General features: G+C 48.4%; 1 protein-coding gene across 1 annotated transcript in view; it reads right to left on the reverse strand.

The window, feature by feature from the left end:
• Positions 1-560: 560 nt before the first annotated feature.
• NRF1 (nuclear respiratory factor 1) overlaps positions 561-23,084 on the reverse strand; it is a 97,835-nt gene continuing 75,311 nt past the window's right edge. Inside the window, exons 9-10 of the mRNA XM_007955417.1 lie at positions 15,091-15,147; positions 561-724 (exon numbers count right to left, since the gene is read on the reverse strand). Coding sequence (XP_007953608.1) covers positions 561-724; positions 15,091-15,147 — 221 coding nt within the window. The remainder of the gene's footprint in view (positions 725-15,090; positions 15,148-23,084) is intronic.

Consider the following 23,084-nt stretch of genomic DNA (forward strand, 5'->3'; position numbering starts at 1 on the left):
CCTCCATCTGAGTCTGTCAGTAGCTCAACGCATGACCCTGGTATGAGCTAGAGCCGGGTGGCTGTGGCTGGCCACGTACCCTACCACCCACTAAACTGGGTGGATTATTCTTCCCACAGCTCACCTTGATTTCAGAGAGTTCCTTGTGGGTTTCATATATCTATATCTATATAGATATATATATATATATATATATATACTTATTTATATATATGTAAATGTGTATGTCCGTATGTACACATATACATATATTCACACTCACACATACACACACAGAAGTATACACACACGTTTCTGCAGAAAGAAGTCCCGCCACAATCTGGCTTTTCGGTACCGTGGAGTCAAGAACACAGCATCTCACTCCACTAATCTCAGAATGTCAAGAGTGGTGCTTAAAAAAATGCAATTCCAAAATCCATGTCTTTCTTCCTTTTTAAAAAAAAGGTTAACAAAACTTTTCTTCCAAAGTCGAGAGACTTAATTCCATTTGATTGCACCTCTGCAGACGTGTAGAAAATTTTTAAGTCGACTAGAAAACAGTGCCGGGATGTGGCTGCATGTCACTGTTCCAATGTCACTACTTCCACGGCCTGGCCATCCATGGTGACTGCGCTGTCCGATATTCTGGTGGTCACAGGGGCCATGGCCACCTGCACAGGCCCGTTGCCCTGGGCGAGGCTGGTCACCACGGTCTGGTACATGCTGACAGGGATCTGGACCAGTCCTGGGGAGACAAAGGGGGACCGTTAGCGGGTTGTGCTCAGGGCCTCGATGCTCCAGCCATCTGGGGGACCAGGGCCTGCCGGCCGCAGGGCATCATACACTGACTGTATTTGAAACAGAACTTTAGGAAAGGTTTAGAGAAACTGTGCAACCGCCCTCAGAGCAGGGCCCCCCCCAGCCCCCAAGAGGTGACCCTGCCTGCCTTGACTCGAGGGGGCACAGGTCCGAGGGTTGACTTCCCCCTCCCCCAAGCCCTGCCCTTGGACTGCCTTTGCCCTCTTGGGCAGACCCCATGATCCTGATCGTCTGCCCACTGCCCTCCTCAGCTGCCTGTTGACTATGTGCATCTCTCAGCTTGAAAAGAAACCTGTCCCTCGCCTCAGTCCTGGTCCGGCCTCTGCCACTGCCCCATCTGTGTCCCTCTCTTCAGAGTCAAGCTTGTTACAAGAGGTCACTGGTGGTCTGATGTTTACAATTCCCAGAGTTGTCAAATTTTAAAATACATTTTTGGATGAACTGTATTTTTGTAAAAAAAAGACTCCCACCACCTTCCAGTATCACCTTATTTGACAGCAAGAAGAAGGGTGGTTTAATACCAATAACAGGAGAAGCGTGAACTCTGAGAAGAGGGCAGGCCTCAAGGAGAGGAAAGTTGATAACGTTTGTGACAACGTAGTTGACGGACATATGGGGCAGAACACGTGTGCACATCTCTGCTTCTTCTCCTGAAACTAAAATGATCGTAAACAGGAGAACAGGGTATCAGTGAGGGCTGTCGGCATGGTTTCAGGGATGTGAAGCCACATGAAGTGTTTCTGCCTTAGCAGAGGGGCAGAAGCTGTGGGTCCTGTGCCCAGAGAGGGTGCCCAGAGAGGAGTGAACTGGCTCAGCTCAGAGGCTTGCGGGCTTGTGACCTGGAGGCCCAATTGTGGCAGAAAGGGGGTGAAGCTGAAAGAGGAATTGGTTGAAAGTATGTACTCAACTGATCAGGCCAGTAGGTACCCCAACACTCAAGACACCCAGACCTGTATTCACATGATGTCTGAGCTTCATTCCCTGTGCTGAGAAACTCGCCTGGAGAGGCTCAAAGAGAAGACCCACAGATGGTGACGTCTGGCAGAGAGGGGGACCCTGAAGCCGATGGATGAACCAGCTCTGCGCCCCCACCCCCACTCCACCCCCAATTTGTATCCAGAGCCTCACTTGTGAGGAACAAAGAGGTGGCAGAGAAAACGTGGGAGCAGAAGAAAATGAAAACAAAGTGCCACCCAAACTCCCAATTCTTTAAAGATACAAGAGAAGATATAATCTCCCACATAAGAGTGGGAGGTTTCTAGAAAGGAAAATCTTAAAAGACAGCTCTTTAAAATAAAAAATCTAATGAGATGGTTTAAAATACAACTGTTGGCTTCTACTCGTCTGGAACAGAAGAGAAAAAAGAAAGCCAAAGACTTCAGAAAGAGACTAGTCTACAGGCTAACAGTCTACACGGATCGTGGCCTCATTTATCTTGAGACTGGAAGAACTAGATGGTGCCTGGCTACCACTAGCAGCCATTCTTACTAGGGATAGGAGGATCCTGATAGAGCAGGAGAAGGATGTGGAACAGAACCTCAAATTCTTAAAAAACCTGGAATCACTGAAACATTTGAGACTGGAGGACTCCCCGAGACTATTACCCAGAGACACTCTTTAAACTTCGAACCCACACAAGCCCCTGAGGAACCTTTTAGTGAAGGAACAGATTGGTTCAGAAAATAAAGCATCTTACCTATAAGTACTGTGCCCTTTAAAAGATCATCTGTGTGACCAAATGATCAACAGTGACTTGAACACAAAGATGAGAAGGTTAAGGGGACAGGAAAACTAGATTAATGGAGGCAGAACAAGCAGGTCAGAAATAATGACATTGGTCACGCATTGCGAAGAATGTGAAACTAAACTGCTGTGTAAACTTGCACCAAAAACACACAAAAAATAGGATTAAAAAAATCTAATACGTGAAATAAATTCAGAAGAAGGATCAGAAGATAAAATCAGGAAGTCTTCCAGTGAGTAGAAAAGATTAAAATTTGGAGAGTAAGAGAGAAAATAAGAGATTTAGGAATAATCCAAGCTGTCCAAGCTCTGACAGAAGAGAATTCCCGGGAAAACACAGAAGGTAGGAAATTATCAGACATATCCAAGTAAATTTCCAGAACTTAAAGACTTAAGTTTCAGATTGAAAAGACCCATCTGATGTCCGATACAGCAGAAGAAAAAAGACCCAAAACTAAGGCAAGTCTTTGCAAAATTTAGGAACATCAGCGAGAAAATGTCTTTAACCTAGAAGTCTGTCCTCAGTCCCATGAAATGGTGCCCGTATCAGTGAAGTGTGGGGCCGAATAAAGACGACTTGACGTGTAGAGGCTCAGAATATTGGCCACCCCCACATCCTTTTTCTCAGGAAACACTGAAGGATGCACTCCACCAAAATGAAGGAAAGAAACGAGGAGGTGTGGGATCCAGGGGACAGGGAGTCCAGGGCACAGAATGGCGACGGGGCTCTGGGATGAATCGAGGGGCCGGGAGGACAGAAGGTTCTAGGGGAAACTAAGCCCCGAGGAGCTGATGCCTTGACCTTGTGGGAGAGAGTAGCAAGGGGCGGGGTGTCCCAGAGCTGTCACAGAGTCTGGGTCGAACCAGTGATTACTGCTTAGAAAATAGAAGGAAAAAAGGGGGGGGGGGCAGAAGCAAGTACTAACTTGAAGAGAAAATAAAAGTTGTACAAAAAGAGCAACGTAATCATCCTAATTACAGAGCACTCCTCTTGGCAGTGAACAAGGTTTGCCTGGCTATAACAATATAAACAGAGGCCAAGTTCACAAAGAATGGTGGTGATGTCTCAACTCCAGAAATAATGACATAAGACTGTTAAGCAGAGGAGTGAAGACACGTATCAGAAAACAAGAGCAGCATGTGGTCTCCGGAGGTTCTCGGTTCTTCTTCGTGACATTTAAAATCCTATCTTAATTTTGGTGAAAATAAAACTTTTTTTCTATTTTTTTAAAATGCATTTTATTGAAACATAACTTATGTACAGTGAAATACACAAAACTAAAGTGACATGAGTCAATGCATTTTTTTTTTTTTTGCAGTGTTCCCTCCCCTCCCCTAAAACTTATTTTTTAAAAAGGAAATTAGAACATCTTCTACAGCAAAAATAAAACCAAACATAAGATAAAATGCTATTTTACATGTTAGATTAAATGAAATCGTTTTCTAGGGGGACGTTTTGCTACTTTCAGTATTTGATGATACAATGTGAAATAGAGTCATTTTGCAAATGCAGGCTCACAGGGTGCGTGTTAGGAGACGAGAGGCCTGGCAGGCAGGAGCGGAGGCCGGCTCCACACGGCAAGAACACGGGCTGGGAGGGGCCGCCTGGAAGGCCAGGCTTTGATGTCCTGGCTGAGGGTCACAAATTCTTTCATCTAGATGTTTGCAAATGGCTCTTCTATGTCTAATCAGTTCTCTTTCTGCTACCTGAATTATCTTTTCATAACATGTCTCCCCTAATCTCAAACTCTCAAATTCCAAGATGTTGAAAGCTTCCCAAAGCCTGTGATAAGGTCCATCTGCTTTAGCATGGCGTTCACGGCCTTGTGAGCCACCCCCGCCCCCGCCCTGTGCTCTGGGCGGCCCCCGGGCTATACTTGTTGCCCCAGCATGTCGCTCACACACTCTCTCTGGGCTGTAGACCCTCTGATCCCCACTCCTTCCCCCAGGAACCCCGGATCAGCAGTCCTTCCTCTTCTAAGCAGCCCTGCTCCACACCAGTCCCGGTCAGCACACAAGCATGGCCGCCTCTAGGTGCCAGGGAGCCGCTCTCCAGGCACTGTTTGGGGCCATTCAGTGCACGTACACAGGTCTGCCCCTGCGGCTGAGGACTCCTTCAAGGCCAGGCCTGGTTCTGGCTCAGGCTGTGCCCCCCACGGTACGAGCACGCGGCCTGCACCAACCCCACTCCAAGGGCAACAGACCAAGAGAGCGGTGGCTGGCCCCCACAGTGTGCAGCCAGGCCTGCTCCCCAGCCTCTAGATCCAGGCATGGGAATGAGTGATCCCCACCCGTCCCCAGGGTGTCACTACCACTGTCCTTTTCCTATTCTCTTTCCTGGTCCAAACAGGCCACCTTAACCAAGTACCCCAGAATGTCTAGTGGCAAAGCCACAGCCCTGTGAAACCCTTCAAAGACCGCACGTGTCAGTAAATGACAACCTAAGGTCAGGCACATGTCAGCGTCCCTGCCTCTGGGCTCTACTCAATTCAAATGTTCCAACTCAGGGAGCAAGTCAGAGAGTTTAGAACCGCAGGACTCTGAGCAGGGAGACTGGCCCTGACCGTGAGCCGCTGCCCTGGGTGGGGCTGGGGTCGGGGAGCAGCTCACGGAGCTGCCAGGGTGAAATCTCTCACTCTGCTCTAGCATGATGTGCCCGGGCTTCCTGGGATGGGGGTCCGTGCCCAGCATTGTGACAACTCTGCTTGTCGATCATGGAAGAGTCAGCCCTGGATAAAGTGGACAAAGGTTCAGACGCAAAGCTGCGCTGGCTGACAGGCCATAACCAGGATGACCTTTGCTCTTACAGAACAGTCTTGCTGCTGTCCTTTACAATTCTTCAGTGCTTTCCAGCGGCCATGGGGTAGAAAGTCCAGGCCCCTCGGCAGCTGTGCAAACCTTTCCTGTCAGCCCGGCTATCCCGGTAGGCCTCACGGTCCAAGCCCCACTCACTTCCCCTCCAGCCAGGTGAACCGTTTCCTTGAGGTTCTGTAAACAGAGCATCAGTCTCCCGCCTGTGGGTGCCTGGTCTTCCCCCCCGTGGTCAGCACAAGCCTCTCCCTTGCTCTGTCCTGTGGTCCACAGCATGCTACACACGCCTCCATGGACCAGTGACCTCACTATCGCTGTTGGCACATCGTATCTCCAAGGAGACTGGCAACTCCTTAAGGGAGGGGCTGAGTCACCATCATTGAGTCCCTAGCAGTCAGCAGGGGGCAGGGGCTCCAGAAATGTTTTCTAGACACAAGAATGAGACCTGCCTTCTGAGACATCACCTGTGTCCCTCTGCAAGTTCAGGCCGGGTGACTGGGCCGCTCTTGAGCAATATAAACAATGCCATTCCAGGTTCATCCCAACAACCCACTGTTGGGGACCCCATCCTCCACAACCCGGCTCAGCTGGGAACCGCGCCCATTCAGCCTCTGCCCCGGTGATGAAATGACTCCCACGCAAAGCTAGCTAACGACAGTGACTGTGTCCCAAAAACTCTGCAGAGGGAAAAAAAAATCTCTACCCAGGGCTCATTTCAGAACCTGAAGCACCTGGGATCCCAGCTGCATGACTTCCACATGCGGTTTCTGTCTCCCTCCCCTGTGGGGATTTTAGGATCTCCACCTCTCTCAGCCACTCGGGGCTCTGACCGGATTAGAGAGGATCGGCTTGTCTGTGGCCCAGCGGCCTGGATGTCCAGGGGAGGGGGGGAGGAGACTGGAGGCCTGGAAGCCCATCTGCCCTAAGCCGGGCTGGCCGCCCTTGGAAGGGATAATGAAATGCTGAGGTGAGGAGTTGGGCAGGGGCTTTGCCAGCATCTGCTCGGCCCGCCCTGATTAGCCCTAATCTAGAAGGCCCGTGCTTATCCGAGTTTGTGTTCTGGGTCATGCTGACTGATCAGCCGGGTAGCCCTTCATGCTCTACTTTACAAGCTTCGAATTTTCCCTTTAGTTTTCAGGAGGTCCTGCACAACCCTGGTGACATCTGATAGCACCTTTCAGAGTCCTCTCACACCCCCTGTATGTTGTTTGATTTCTGCTTGGATGCCTGAGAACTAGGTGGGGTGCAGACACGTGCCTTTGGCAGAGCCGTGGGCTCACTGAAAGGCACCTACTTACAAAATCCTGAAGAACCATCTCTACCACCTCAGTATTTCAAAACTATAGGCGACCTCCGAGTTCATCCAGTTCAGTAAATCCAATCCCCTTTCTTTTTCTTCAATTGAAAACTAAACAGAAAGAAATGTTACTGTTTTAAAAAAGGTCAAGAGAACACCGAGAGCTTAAGCGACTGTCCCCACGCCAGGACCAGCGTCTCTGTGGCAAAGCCAGGGGTCTGGGCTCCTGAGCTGTGACTTCTCCCCTGGACCGGAACACCCTCTGCACCCACCACCACGGCCAGGAACCACCCGGAACAGCGGGCGCCGAGGAGGACAAGGACTCTCTTCAGGCCTAACGGCCACTTCTCTCAGGCTTCATGAAACGGGCCAAAATGGAAAAGGGGCCAAAGGTAACTTAGGGGCTGTCCCTAGAGGCTTTCGCTCTTCTCAGGACAACGCTTCCTCACAGGGTGACAATCAGTCTCTTTAAAGCTTAACCCTTTCAGGAGAAAATCTAAGTTAACAGTCATTACTAAATTAAAAAAAAATAGGTTAAGATACAGAGTGCAAAATAAAGATGCAAGAAAAGGTAGAGTGGAAAAAAAGTGAAGCTCCCCTACCCCACCCATGCTATCAATCTTCCCAGAGGTAACTACTGTGGCCAGCTTCTTGGGTGATGTGATGATCTGTGCATTTGAAAACATGTGTGCATGTGTGTGGGCCTATGTGTTCTCCCCCCTCAGACAATGCGTATGATTCAAACCATTCTGCCCCTTGCCTTTTTGAAGATTTTTCATTATATAAGTATATTTTTAATGGCTGCATAGTACTCCAGTCCATGGAGATGCTTGAACTTGATTAACTAGTGCTCTGATGATTTATGCCTCAGGTTCCCCTCCTGCTGTTATGTCACATGTCCATGTCAATCCCCACACATGCAAATACGCGGTTTATCTGCCAGACAATTACCTAGGAAGATGATTTCCTGGTCAAAGGCTATTTCTATTTAAAAAATTGATAGCTACAGTAGTAAGGGACTCAACTGCTCCCCTCCCCCAATTCTCTTCCAGACTCAAAATCTCTTTCTGGTAGTGGAACCGCCTTAGAAACCCAAGGAGGGGTCACCATGAGTCAGATCCGACTCAACGGCTGTGAGTTTTTTTTTTTTTTTGGTTCTGGTGGCACAGTGGTTAAGACAGTTGGCTTAACCAAAAGGTCAGCAGTTTGAACCCACCAGCTGCTCTGCAGGAGAAAGATGAGGCAGTGTGCTACTGTTAAGATTTACAGCCTTGGAAACCCCATGGAGTTCTACTTTGCCCTGTAGGGTCACTGTGAGTTGGAATCAACTCATGATAGTGGGTTTGGTGGTTTGGCTTAACTGCCCCCCCCCCCAATCCTCTTCAAGACCCAGTCTTTTTCTGGTAGTGAAATTTAAGATGTAAGGCATTTTAGGTGATAGGGATATACTTTTGGACATGGTCTTTGAGCCTCTCGAGTTGTCTTACAAGGGTGGCAGGTAATGCCACCTACTCACAAGCCTGGCCTTGTCTTCAGACATAAGTTATCTTCCCTCAAATTCAGGGGCTTGGCCTTATTTTCTGCAAAACAGGGCCATGGGGTTTTGCAGTGATCTGTCTCCGATGCTGGCACCGGGGGAGCTTTGTGGTAGACCATGCATGGGCTCCAGTGAGAGTAACTCTGACGGTCAGGGTCACAGTCTTGCATGTCTGTGGATCAGTCATTCATGAGCTCATTACTCGATCCCTGACCTCTCCTGGGTAAGGAAGGGTTCTTATCACTCGCCTGCGTGTAATGGGATTTATATACGTGTGTGCATGTATTACTTGTATTTATTTACTCACTTATGGAATCGACTTATTTATTAGAGAGTACATTTATTTTTCCCAAGACTCATTTCTTTGACTCTCCTGAGGTCTGATGAATAAATCTGTTATAGTTAGCTAAACCTTCTTGAAATACCATTTAGCAATAGCTTCTCACCCACCAAACAGTACTTTCAGTGGCTTTCCACTACCTGGAGATAAAGTAAAAATGGCTTTTTTGAAGGATTATACCAGCCTTTCCCACCACTACCCTGTGTCACCCCTTCACTGCAGACCATACATGGCCATGTCCCCTCACTGTCCCCTGTATGCCACACATACTTGCTCAGGCAGATCCCTCTGCCCAGAATTACTCCCTGCCAATCTAAGTCTTATTCTTTTGACAACTTTCACGTCTTCCATGGGGCTGCCCCCAACACAGTAGCCCCCGAGCTCTCGCCTATGATTTCCTGTCTCAACCGTTCATTTGGCATCAGGTCTGTGCTAACCTGATCCAAATAGTTACTGTTGTTCTCCGTGTAAGTCTGCTTACTTAGCTTGTTGGCAGGTCTCTGTCTCTGAATACTGACTGGGCCACGTGAACACAGTAGGTGTTCATCTGTTTACTGACACTGACCATATTCATCATGATTTTCAGAAACTTGATTCTGTTCTCTCTAGCCATGGCCTGTGCACACTACACAGCCTCGCCGTGTTTCCCTCTGCCCAGAAGGAAGTCGGGTTCTCTCTCAAGGCACGGCAGCCAGATGTTGTACACAAGTCAGGTGTATCTTCTGTGAGGGTAAAATAGGCTGTTTTGTTCCCATTAAAGACTTCACCAACAGAAAGACAGACATGTGAATCCTGGTACTGCTACTGAATGGGATGTGAGCCTCAATGTCCTCAAATGTAAAATGGTAATTACTACTCCCCACTCAGGACTGTCAGAGCTAGTTGTGTCAATACAGGTAAAGTCTGGTATAGTGGCCGGCACACAGTAGGTACACAAGAAAAGTTAGTGGCTTATCCAAGATGACTGAGTAGGGAAGTCTGGCTGGGGTCACAGATGTCAGACAGAAGCTCTCCGGAAGCGGAGGACAGCAGACACACAGGTCTCCTTTCTCTCAGCAGCCGTTCGCTCCTGCCAGGAAGCACTTCATCGCCAAAGGCAATGGAAAGATCAGAGAAAGCCCACAAAATCAGGGCAGATGGACAGGCGAGCAGCTTCCCCTAGGAAACGCAGCAACAGTCGAGTCTAGCACTGGAACTGACCTCCCAGACAGATACAAAACAGCTGCCAATGAATCTGATGCCCTTGGTAGATAGAGTCTGAGCTAAGCCGCCAGTCAGTTTGAAGAATGTCAACCTGACGATCAGGGCAGTACGACATGACATCGTCACTCTGACATCTTCTGGACTCCTCCAGAAAGGAATTGAGATTGGCTCGAGCCACGCAGAGCACAGGGCTGCAGTCGATCAGTTACTGGGTCCCAGACTGTCCCCCCTCCGCCTGCCCCAACAGAGCAGGATGACGGCCTGAGGAAGAATGGGCCTTTCATTTGCCCTCACAGTCTGGGAACCGTTGGGAACTGTTGTTTGCTGTAACTGAGCCTGGCGGTCCCAAGGCCTTCTAAGTTGGTCACAGAAATATCTTTAGTTAGGAGGAAAATACTGGTGGGGTGAGGGAAAACCAGAGTGCTAGGCACGTGAGCCAATAAACAGAAGAGCTGGTGGAAGACAAGTAATTCTTACAACTCAAAGGAGAAATGTGTACTCCACATGCAACACCTTCTGTAGCTGACAGGCACAAAAGTGAACTATAGTGAAACCTGCAAAAGCCACAACCTGTGTAAGGCAGGCACCTGTCAGGAAAAACTCAAGTATTTTCCACTGAAACAAGCGGTAACAGTGATAAGACTGCACCCTGTCAAAGGCTTAGAACTTGTGAGACTTGGAGCAACAAGGAATTTGGTCAAGTTGCGGCCCTCACAGGTCTTGCTGTACGCGGGTCAGGCAGTGCTGGTTCAGAGGAGGAGCTGGAAAGGACAGGAAGTCACAGGGGAAGGAATGAAATCTCTTGGTGCATCACCGACGGGGACTCTGGCAGGGTCTGAAGAGCTGTCAAGGGTGCCTACAGGTGCCTCTAGGGGTGATGCAAAGTAAGGAGGTCCTTTAAAAAATCCCATTTGCAGGCCTGGAAACTGACTGACATCAGTGGCTGACAGCTAAGGCTGGCCGCTATTTTGTATGCCCAATGGGCCTGGTGTGTGTTCGTACAGAAGGCAAACCAGGTAAAGGGTGGCAGAGAGAGGCTAAGGAGGACAGACCAGGAGCAGATAGGAAGAGGGCAGACTGGGGGGAGAGGGGGGCAGGAAAAGGAAGCTCACGCAGCGCGTATCAAACCCACAGGGGACCCAGGTGACCTTCCTGACAGAAAGGTAAGGGGGAAAGAGAACGCGTGTCCTCTCCCAGTGGTCCAGTTTCTGTTATATTAGCTGCTCCTGGGACGTCTAATCTTCCTTTTCCGTGTTTTCTAAGTCCACAGCTTTTGGGTGCCTTAGAGGGATTTATGGATTAAAATTATGTCTTCCGTCTGGCAAGGACCGAGTCTTCTCACGGAGCCAGCAGCAGTGTCACAGGTGCCCGGTGTGACGAGCACTGCTCTGCAGAAGGGCTTCTGCCCCTTGCTGGCCCATCTCCCTTGGAAAGGCCACTTTCTGGAATAACTCACAGCAACGACTCACACCTGACAGGACAGTGACACTGTATGTTTGTCTGATTCTTCAGACCGTCAGAAAACCTCTCTTGGCCACCCCACTCCCACCATCTGTAAGCAGATGTCAAAAAAAATCTTCATTTTATTAATCACTATATTAAAAAAAAATCTTTTGGAGATGTAATTTCCTAATTTCCTCTTGGAATTACAGGAGCTGTCCAAGAATATTATGTAATCAGGGTTTTGTGTGTCAGTATCAGGAACCACCATGGTTTACTATCCTGGAGACGGAGCTCCCAATGAGGGCAGGATAACAAGTGAGCCCCAAAGCTTGCCGACTGACCAAGCGGGTTTTTAAGTGAACATGGCAGAAGAGAAAGAAGCGTGTCCACCTGAGGCTCGTGGGACGTGCACTGCTCTGGAGGACATCTGCTCGGACTTTACAGAGAAGGGCTGCGGGTGCCCAGGAAACTTCAGAGTAACTGGGAAGGGGTCTCCAAAGTCTGGTACCAGTGGACAGTATAGGGGCACTAAGTAAAAGGAATGAGTATTTTTAGACAGAAAGACGGTGGTAAATCAGCTGAGTAAGTGGCGATTTGTGTTCGGAGTGGAGTCAAATACTAGAGAAGCGGCTCAGGGGAGCTGAGCTCACGGAAACCCCAGAAGAAGGTCATCGAGAGCCGTCGCAGGCTTTGTGATGGTCAGTTACTCAGAGTTCGGGAAAGGAGATTTATTTATTTTTCTATTATTACTATTGTTTCTCAAACTCTTTATTATGGAAAATTTCAAATATGTACAAAAGGAGAGAGAGACCAGTGCAGGGAACTGCCCCTGCCCCTTCCGTCTGAACAAAGGGATTGAGGCAGGGAAGCTCCGGGGGCTGTGGCCTCAGTCTCAACCTCACTTCAATTTCTCACTATCACCAGGGTACCATTTAGGGTGCAACAATTGGCCATTTACTTATTTATTGTTTTAACTTAAAAAAATTTTAATTATTAATTTTTATAGTGTTCCCTGGTGAAACAATTGTTTAAGACAGCCTTTAAAAGGCAGAATTAAATCTGCCTTAGACAGGGAACACTTGAAAACAGCAAACTGGAACAACAACAACAGAAAAAACTGTACAGGACAGAGTAGAACCACCTGATGGGGTTTCCAAGGCTGTAAATTTTCACAAACTGTCGCCTCTCTCTCCTGTGGAGCAGCCAGTGGCTTCGAACAGCCGAGTGCCACCAGGGCTCTTCAGCAAATTGGGCAGTGAAAAGAAATGTCTGATGGTCACACAGAGAGAAATCTGATCAAGAGATTTCATTTTGTCAAGTATTTATCTTAGCCTTTCGTATCTGAACTGTGCTTACCATAACCAAATTGTTCGTGGGGACACATTCTTTATCAAAGAACTGCAGCTGGTAAATTCAGGAGGGGTACCATTACAGAAATCACCATTTTATAGCCCTTAATGAAATAAGGGATCTACGCAAGCATCATCAATGGTTGCTGGAACCATGAGGTGTACGGGAGATGGGAGACTTTATTAATCGACTGACCAATCTTAGTAACACTAGACGTGGCCAGTCAGACAGAATGTGCCTCCAGACAGGATGCAAAAGGAAGCCTGCAGCACCACCTTCAAATGATCTTGCCAGGGACAACTTCATAGCAGTCTCACCGAGTCTCTGGGTCACGTGACCCCCTTATGGAAAATGCAGGGGAGCTACAGGAACAAGTTACAGATACCACAGATTAATGCAATGTGGGATCCTGGACTGGATTCTGGAACAGAAAAAGGACATGAGTGGAAAAACTGGTGAAATCCAAATAAAGTCTGTCATTTATTACAAATAGTGTTGTACCAAGAATCCCTGGTGGTACAGTGGCTAAGTGCTCAGCTGCTAACTGGAAGGTCAGTGGTTTGAACCCACCAGCCACTCAGAGGGAGAAGATGAAGCAGTCTGCTTCCGTAAAGATTTACAGCCTTGGAAACACCATGGGGCAGTTCTACTGGGTCCTATAGGGTCGCTATGAGTCTGAATTGACTCAGTGGCAATGGGTTTGGGGTGGTGAGGTTTTTTTTTAGTGTTGTAGCAATGTTAAGTTCTTAGTTTTGACAAATATACCATAGTGAGTAAGATATTAACATTGGGGAAGCTGGGTGAAAGGTATGTAGGAACTTGCTGGACTATCTCTGTGACTTCTGCTACTCAGATTATTCCAAAATAAAAAGTTTATTTAAAGTAGTATCACAGAAAGCCATTAGTCAAATACAGAATACAGGAATTCCACAGGACAAATAACTGGATTCTTCAGCTATTATAAATGGCATGAGAACAATAACAAACAAGCAAAAATAAAATAAAATAAACTCAAAGGAAGGAAAATTTATTAAATAAAAGAACAAAAAGCTCAAGATATATTAATCAAATACAATGTGTGGATCTGTTTTGATCCCAGTTCAAACAAACCAACAGTAGAGACATTTTTCAGACAACTGGGGAAATGTGACTATGGAGAGGACATTATGACATGAAGGAATTACTTTAGCTTGTCAAGTATGATAATGACATTATTGTATAGTTAAAAAAAAAAAAAAAAAGTCCGGAAAGACTTATGGGTAAATGATACGCTGTTGAGAATCTTTTTCAAATTTAACAGGCACTGCCTACCTCACCGCCCCACCCCATAAAAAAGGACCTCAGGAAGGAGAGAGAAATGAAACAGGATCAGAACTGTGTTAACAACTGTTGAAGCCAATGGCGGGTACGTGGGAGCCCATCCCAGATTTCTCTATTTTTTGGTATGTTTGTAAGTTTCCATAAGAAATTTAAAATTAGTAAAATAAGCTTCACCTTGAGAGTCACCTCAGCTTATCATTTTTTCCTACAGGCATAAAATGTCCCCCTCCCCAGTGTCAAAGATGTACCATGGGAAACTCGCCTGGATTCCTCAGAACTGTCACCTTGAACTCTGACCAAAATGCTGGCTGTTTAACAGTGAGCTCTAGATTGTTCCCTGCATCAGACCGTGGCCCAGTGCGGGCCGCTCTAGAGCTTCCCGGGCCCTGTGCGCTAGAAATCCCAGGCCTCTAGAGCCGTACCACTCTACCTCCTTTCCTGGTAGACAGGAGTCTACCAGTTCCTATTCAGATGCAACCTTTTCCAAAGGAGCTTTTGTTGTTGGCTAAGAGGAAGTGGACCTTTCAGATACCAACCAAGAGGAGAGCCAGGAATGGTAGCCCAGAATCAGGTACTATGAGAATGGTGCAAAATTTCTCTACTTCACAGACTTCCCCACGCTTGCCATTTCCTGTTCCTGACCTAAAAAGGCCAGTAACGTGAAAGGGCTGGGCATGTTGACTTTCAGGTGCCAAGGCGTGTTTCTGTGGGTGTCCGTCAGGTTTAAAAAAGGAAGGGAAGGCGCGCCAGACCTCTGAGGCTCAGGAGATACAGAGAGGCGCGGCGGGAGCCAGGTGAGTGTCTGAGACAGAACCTGGGGACTGCTGAGCAGGGGACCCAGGTGGTTCTGCTCTGGGCCTCTGTGAGCAAGGTACTGTGGGTAGGACAAAATTTTAGGGGCACACGTCTAAGAATACACGCTTAAAAGATGTCTGAAATGAGAGCAGGATGCCAACATTTGGTGGTCACTGCAGAAACATCACTCAGTCCCTCGACCTTTCACGATTCTCAAAGGTAACAACAGGTCTGGGCTGCAGAGCAAGGCTCACAGCCACAGCGAGGCTGCCCACAGCATGCTGGAGCCTTCCAGAGGTAAGCAGGGAAGAGAGGAGGAGGAAGGAAAGAAAGGCAGCATGCAGGCCCAGCGGGGAGACGGTGGGCACTGTCCACACAAGCAGAACCGCAGAGGCAGCCTTCCTGGGGCCACTCCGCCTTCAGCTGCTGCTTCTGTCCCCATGATGAACCCACCCTTGGCATTCCCAATCAGCACCCACTTGCACCCTGCACAGTCGGCCACAACAAGGCCTGACAGTAACACACAACTTCTAAGAAGCACTGGGTGAGATGGGCCACCAGAACCCGCTGTAGAGGCTCATGGGTACAAGCTGCTCTGATAGCCACCCTGGGGCCTGACAAGCTGGTGAACACCCAGCATACCCAATGCCATGGTGCTTGTTTCCAAAAGTCAGCCAGCCTCACCTGGCCCTCTCAACTGGAACATACGATGTGGTTGCCTTACAGCAGCCCTTCCTTCCTAAATATGGCTGCCTTAAGCCCAAAATATGAAAACTGACTTGTATTCCTTAACTACCCAGCAGCTGGGTAGGGGGTGGGAGAGATGATGGTCCAAGTTTACCCTGGCTTGCTTAGAGAAACTGTCCAAGGATTTAAAATGTGTCATGAGTAATCTGCATGACAGATAATCTGTCTGTGACAACTAAGAGGTGACTACATTTATAAACCCGATGGGCCTCTCTAGTCTCATAGGGCTGCTGTGAAGACAAGCAACATCATGTTCACACGTGCTTGAGAAAAAGAAACATAGCTGACCTCACGTTGGTATTGTTATTTTCACATGGTTTTGCTCCCAGGACTCAAGGTACTTTTCTTTGTAGCACTTCAGCCCACACAGTGGTTACCAGAGGCAGGCAAACGGAGGAAGCAAGATCCAAGATCCCGCCTCAGGTACACAGAGTTGCTGAGAACGGAGGGTGCAGAGCCCTGTGTTCGACCCCCAGGCGTGCTGCCCACATTCCGTTTTGTCCACACACTGACCTGCCCTCTTGTTAACCAGAGAAAGGAACTCACCAGACAAACAGCAGAGACCTGAAAGCTTAAGGAAGGGAAGGCCAGGGAGCAGGTCAGCTGAAAGTAGATATTCCTAAAAATGAAAACAAGCCTTTCTCACTGGTTACAATTCAGTATTCTGAAGTGGGAAGGAAGTGCATGAGATTCCGGAAGGAACAAATCAAAAAAGGTGAAAAGATAAAGGCCCCTACACGGTCAACTATCAGCATTTGAGGACAACGCAATTCAGCTTGTACATCACATGCTACGGGCAGTAAGGAGAGGCTGGGCTGGGCAAAACCAGACGGATTATGGCCCGCCTCTCAGAGGGCCAGTCTGCCAGCGTGGTCTTTGCAGTCTTGCGGGGAGCAGTGTCTCGGGTTCCACACTTAGACCCCTTCCATGGCTCTCTCCAATTTGCTAGTTCTACAATGGAAAAGACGTTTTGATCAGTTTTACCATTTAGATTCTGAAAACCCCAGTCAGGCTCTGAAAATCTCTAAATTGGGGCCTTTCTAGTAATGGCGATTGGGAGTAATTATAACGTCACAGGCAATCGGGCTGACAAAGCAAAAATGCCACCTCTCTTTGCCGGGCCTGTGTTCTCGGGCTGACCAACAGGAGGAGAAAAGAGGCTTTGTCAGGAGCAGATGTGCAGTGGGAGGCCCAGGAAAGCAGATCTGTTGAACGAAGCAGGTGCCACTCATTCACTCACTCTGTGCCCTCCAACCACAGCCTCCCCTTCATCTGCTACCCTGCCCTTGGCAGGAGGACGGAGAGAGCATTGCACAGAAAGGAAGCATGTTTATCCTGTTCGGATGACGGCCCCTGCCAGGCTGCTGGCCGGTTCTGCACATTTGCTTTTTATTAAGCAAATGTTAGAGCTGGGTGCTGGGAAGCGAATCACTGTGTTTTACATAGGTAACCTGAGAGCCGCTGCGGCTGTGATGGTGAGCTATTAGAGTTAATAGCAGTGCACGGACATTCCTTCAAAATCCTAATGGAAGCATAAAGAGAAAGCGGCAAGTCCCCTTTACGTAAGAACCTTAAAAACTTCATTCTGTAATCATTTTCCCTGTCCTGATACTCTGGTTCCTGTGTGAACCGGGATTAATCCCCTTTTCACATGCGCAATAAAAATCCACTTTGTACATCCACGTAGTCAGTAGAAATGACTCCTTAAATGTGTCCAGGTTCTGGATTTGGTATGGGGGTGAAAACAAATCACGTCACAGACTATTACCTGCAGTGACAGGCACCAAGATTCTGCCTTGGTTACAAGCAGCCGGAATCATCTAAGACCAGAATCTATCTTTCGAACACAAAGGTTCAGAAAGATCTGGGGACCTAGGGAAGAGAATGAGAGAAGGACACTTGTAACATGGCCTGGAGGACACGGGGGATGGGGAGGGCCGGGCCTGCTCAGTAGCGGCCATCTACCTGGCCGGCCTGCCAGAGGGGGCACCTTCCTGGGACTCTGCCCTGTAGCTGTGCCCTGAGCCCTCTGCTCAGACTGTTCCTGGCTCAGATCGCTGTCCTGGTCACACACCAGGACACATGCTTGTCATGTCTCCCCACACTGAGAAGAGCTGACCCATTCAGGACAAGGAGTAATGAAGGAATGCCAACCCAGCTTGACAGTGCATGGTGACTCGCACTGGGGCTAAGGAGCCCAAGAAACTCAGGAAAGGATTTGAAGGCTCCATGCTAAGGACATGCCATGGCTCAAATGAGAACCGAGAACGGGGCTGCAGAAAGCAGCCGCCCCTCCACTCTGGAGGCCTCTGTGCTCACTCGTGTTCTGCAGTCTCAGAGCAGCACAGGCCTCATTAGCAACTCCTTATGTGGAAATGATGGGTGTGCAGTCTCGCCAGCTCACCCAGGTAGGGGACATGGCATAGCCCCTTCCTGATCTGCAGATGTACAAGGAGAAAAGTGAGGTGAGACCCACCAAGACAGGCAGGAAATATCTTTGCAGGAGGCACAGGAGGGCACCTGAGATCCTGCTAACTGGACACCCCTCCAGCTTTGGGGCTGTGTCTGATGAGTGACAGGAAAGCCTGGTCATTCTAGGGAGTGAGTCTTAGTGTTGTCTGTCCCTTCATACCTGAGGCATAATAGCTTCCATCAGTAACTGAGGCTCCCAGAAGCCGGGGCTCTCTGTGTGAGCTGTGCCATCTCCTTCCTTCAGTGGAAGCTAACAGACTGAGTCCCTAAGAATGTAGCCTCAAAGTGCTGAGAGCAGGCCTGTGGAGACCAATCTGTGTGAGTGCCTAGGGACGGCAGGGGCAGCAGCAGCAGCAGCTAAAGCGCGTGCATGCTCTCCATGCCCTGGGCACTAAACGGAGAAGAAACACCTCTGCTTCCTTCACAGTCACTGCTGTCAACACACCTCCCCAGACGGGGACCTGTGGAGTTAGAACAACTGCCACTTCCTTCAGAGAGTCATTCTGGAAAGTGCCATCAAGTTCATTCCGACTCATAGCGACCCCCACTGGGTTTCCAAGGTGGTAAATCTTTGTAGAAGTAAACTGCTGAGTCTTCTTTCCGCAGAGTGGCTGGTGGGTTTGAACCGTCACACTTCTGGTTAACAGTCAGATGCCTTAGGCACTGCACCACCAGAGCTTCTTTTATACACACACATGTATACATATATGTGGAAGCTCTGGTGGGTTAGTGCTTAAGGCATTTGACTCTCTAACCAGAAGGTTGGCGGTTCAAACCCACCAGCCACTCCTTGGAAGGAAGGTTGGGCAATCTACTTCTGTAGTGATACCACCTTGGAAACCCAAGGACGGGTCACTATGAGTCGGATCCGACTCGAGTTTGGTTTTTATACATACATTATATATATGTATATATAAATAAATTTATTTTTGGTGGCTATATACACAACCAAACATATATCCATTCACAATTTCTACTTGAACAGTTCAGTAACACTGGCTTCATGTATTACACCGTGTCACCATTCCATCTCTACCATCTTGTTTTATCACCATTAATGGAAGGCACTCAGGACTGCAAGTGGTCATGATGAAGGGACAATAGAAAGAGGACACACTCTGGGAGCAAAGAATCTCTTCCTGGCTGTCTCTGTCCTTCCCTTGCTCAATGCAAGGAAAGGGCTGAGTGCCCATGGGGCGGAGAACTGCTTGCCCCTTTGGCTGTTCCAGAATCAAGAGCCCACCACACACCTCCACGCCCCCCACTGCTCAGCAGCAGCCATGCTTCACTGGGAAACCTGGAGGCTATCCAGCAGTGGTGGCTCATTTCAGCCTTGTGACAATCAGGCTCTGGATATTTGATCCTTTCGGAGGTCATGATAAACCCACTAGCATGCCTGGCCTGCGGATGCCAATGGCAGAGATGGGAACTTTGCACTTGGGGGAATCTGAGTGGGATATGCAAGCGGCCCGGATCATGAAGAGACTAGGAGCTTCTCTTGCGCACGCTCTGTGGGGCATAAAACTCAGCCGGGTTCTTCTAGCGTCTCCTGCCCAGCTGCCCGCTGGCTGTGGATTATTGCAGTCACATGGGCAGTGCTTTTAGCAAAGCGGTGAGTCCGAGCAGAGAAGGTCACTGGGAGACACAGCTCAGAAGCACTCGTGCTGCCCTCCCATATGCAGAGGGGGCAGTCTGTCAGGAGAGCACAGCGTTTATCCCAGATCCCCTCCTGCAGTGCTGGGCCGCGTGCTCCACTAGCTACACATGTCCACTTAAATGGAAGCGAAAGACAATTAGACGGAAAGTTCAGGTCCTCAGGCCATGTGTGGCTACTGTGATCGCAGAACTGAATTTTTAATTTAAAGTCATTTGCATTTAAACAGAACCAAGAACAGGCAATGCCTCAGTTTGTTCTGACTGAGACTATCCTTGACCTCAGGTTCCCTAAAAGTGTCCCTTGGACCAGGGGAGTCAGTCAGAAGGAAGTCCATTTACCTTGCAGGAGGGCCCTAAAACCCATGGCTAATGTACTACACACTTTTTGGGGACTTGGGACTCAGATCTGAACTTCCCATCTCTGGATTAAAGGCCCAAGTAGTGTCACAGAATGCAACAGCTCTTTTAAAGCTCTTGTGTTATATGGTGTCTGGAAATGCACTATTCTTACAATAATACCTTATTCCAAACATTTACTTATATTAACTTTAGTTAAAATACTGAGGCAGAAAGAGATGTCATGCACAGCGGAAGAACACATCAACACCACTTTGCAGAGCAATGCTGACAACTTTCCTAACTCATTTAACATTTGCCTCTCAAAGGGCTCTTCTGGGAGCAAGTCCATGTGCTCATGAGAAGGGCAGCCCGAGAGATGTGTTCTGCAGTTCATCAAGATGAGCACTGGCATTTTATCCCATTGTTACACATGAGTTAGGACAGAAGGACATGGAGTAAGGAACGGGGGATGACAGTGGTGACAATAAGGGAAAAATGGAAAAGGTCACCCTGCCAGGCAGAAGGAGAAATACAGGCGTGGCGATCTGAAGAGTGATCGTGCCATCTCAGGGTCACAGAGGCCACAAGACTGCAATGGTATGCTGGCAGAGAAGAGCAGCCCTGGACCATGGACAGCGAGGCTCCAAACTCAAAAGCCTTCAAACAATCTCACCTCGGAGTTCCTTCAGTCAGAGTTACACAAAGGGCTTCTGACCTCTTCCCATTTTTAGAGTCTTTGTCTCTGGAGCACAGACCCTTTCATTTAAAAAGGGAAGCCTTCTGATCCATCTCAGAGGCAGGAAAGCAGAGTCTGTGCTAGCACGGTGCTGTATAGAAGGGGAGGACGATGACGACATAGACGCTAACTGTTAGTAACACTGCTGAGCAGTTTACAGGAAGCATCTTGTTCCCAGGACTCATGCGACCTCTGAGCACGCCACTAGTGTTACCCTGATTTCATAGCTCAGGAGGGTCATGTGCTTGCCGTGGCACCGCTCCTAGAGGACTCACTTCAGGGCCTCCCATCTGCCTCCCCCTCCTCCTCTTACTTTCTGAGCTATTAAAAAAAAACAAAACAAAACTAATTGCCATTGACTCAACTGCAACTCACAGCAATCCTCACTGGCTTCTTGAGGCAGTAAGTCTTTATGGAAGCAGACTGCCTCATCTTTGTTCCATGGAGTGGCTGGTGGGTTCGAACTACCGACCTTTTGGTGAACAGCCAAATGCCCTAACCACTGCACCACCAGAGCTCCTTTGAGATACCTACAAAGTTAACTGACCCTAGCCACCTCGTTCTACGACAGAGCCTCAACCTTTTTTGGAGAGGGCTGGAGGGGGTTGTCTCTGATCCTTTGTGCATCTGGTCAAAGGCATGGATCCCAGATGGAATACAGATACTTCTGTATAGAGTTTCTCAGTGGCCAGAGACACCAGGGAGACGACAGCCTAATGTTCTGTTCCCTTATAATACAGATCAAGTAGGTTTCCATAGGAAACTCACAGAAATCCATACAGTCTGCCTCCTTTGGGTCCAGCTGGACTTGCCCCTTTACAATCAGCACAGCACAGACCTTGCTGCCCCCATCTCCTGTGGGAGACCCTACACAACAGGAATGTGTGTCCCAATGCTCACGGCAGGACTCACCCAAGAGTCCCGTCCCATTATCTGAGTCTATTGTTACATCATCACCCACCTTTTCTCTTATCCTTCCTGCTAAAAAGATCCATTTTTAAAGAGGTATTCCCCTGAGCAGAGCTGGGATGAAATTCAACTGGAGGAACATGTATATTTTAAAAAATTTTGATAAGGTCAAAATAAAACGGGTGTGAAAAGATGTTTTAGTGTGAAGACAGGAGAATTTTGTTTCCTAAAGGAATTTTTAAGCTGATTTAGATGTGCCAGCTGGAACAGGTGTCAATCGTACACTTGTCTTACAGTGTAGAAGACTGAATGGGTCTTTCAGTTTTAGGAAATTTCATGTAGAAGAATTTTAAGAAAGAACCTACAATAAAGTGCCTGTGCCTTCAGCGGCAACACTGTTGTCAGGGCCAGGCTGGAACCCAGAGGACTCATCTCGAGGAGACCAGGAAGGGCTGGGGTTTCTTCCCATGTCACGGTAAAGCCTTGTAACTAGCTTCCATCCTGAAAAGGCGTGCCCTCCAGTCCATGTCCCCTCCCCTTTAGGGCATGTGGAAGGCAGTGGCCTATGCCAGCACCAGGGCAGCCCAGGCTGTGGCTGGGTCTGAGTCTGTCGTGTCAGACTATGGGGAAAAATGTACGCTTGGGACCCTCGAGGGGACCCCAATCAGGCAGGAGACAGAACCAAGTGTGGCCTCAGTGTGTGTGTGTGGGGTCAGACGGACAAATGAGGCAGCCAGCTTGCTCCAGGCAGAAACTTCCACTCTCCTGGGCCCTTCCACACACTCCCCTGGGCCCTTCCACACACTCCCCAGGGCCCTTCCACACACTCCCCAGTGCTAGCCCTCAGGCTCTTATTCCTCAGAGGGAGGGGAGGAGGCTGATGAGCCTGGGCAGAGGCTTCCAGGAGCTGAAAAAAACTCTTCAGCTGTTTACTTCCTTCTGAACATGTCTGTTTCCCCCTCCACCCCTGGTTCTGAACAGTACCTCTCCTCCATCAAATGCAAACAAGACATGCTCGCTAGTTGCAAAGCGTCTGCTCACTTAAAGTACTTCAGTTTGACAGTCGGCTGTGAGTTCTGCAAGTGCAGAAACACATGGGTGGACCTGTGCTCTCTCCCAGGGAGATGACCATGTGAGTGTCAGCGTGTGTTGTGTGTACATGTGGGTGTCACAGAGCATCCCCACAGCCATCAGGAACAGCTGGGCGGACCAGCTGCTAATCAGGGTAGAAGGGATGGATTTCAACATTTCTGTGGGATAAATGCTGCCAGCACAACTGGACAGTGTAGAAAAAAAAAATCAATTTAGATTGCTACTTAATGCCATTTATCAAAATAAATTCCAGATACTGAGAACCATTCAAATTAAAAATGAAGCCATAAAAGAACTGGGAAAAGATGCTGATCTGATTTTGAGGGGAGAAAGGGCTTTTTTTGTAAGCATAGAAGCAAAAGATAAAGAAAAGTGTATCATAAAAATGAAAGTAACTTGTTGGTTACCAGGGGTGGGAGGGAAGGGGAGGGAATGCTGTTAGATAGATAGAGATAAATATTGATTTGGGTGAAGAGAAGGGCAATGTACCAAATGT

The sequence above is a fragment of the Orycteropus afer genome, unplaced genomic scaffold (genome assembly GCF_000298275.1).
Source record: "Orycteropus afer afer isolate SDZICR_OR568_19922 unplaced genomic scaffold, OryAfe1.0 scaffold00501, whole genome shotgun sequence".
Taxonomy (NCBI): domain Eukaryota; kingdom Metazoa; phylum Chordata; class Mammalia; order Tubulidentata; family Orycteropodidae; genus Orycteropus; species Orycteropus afer.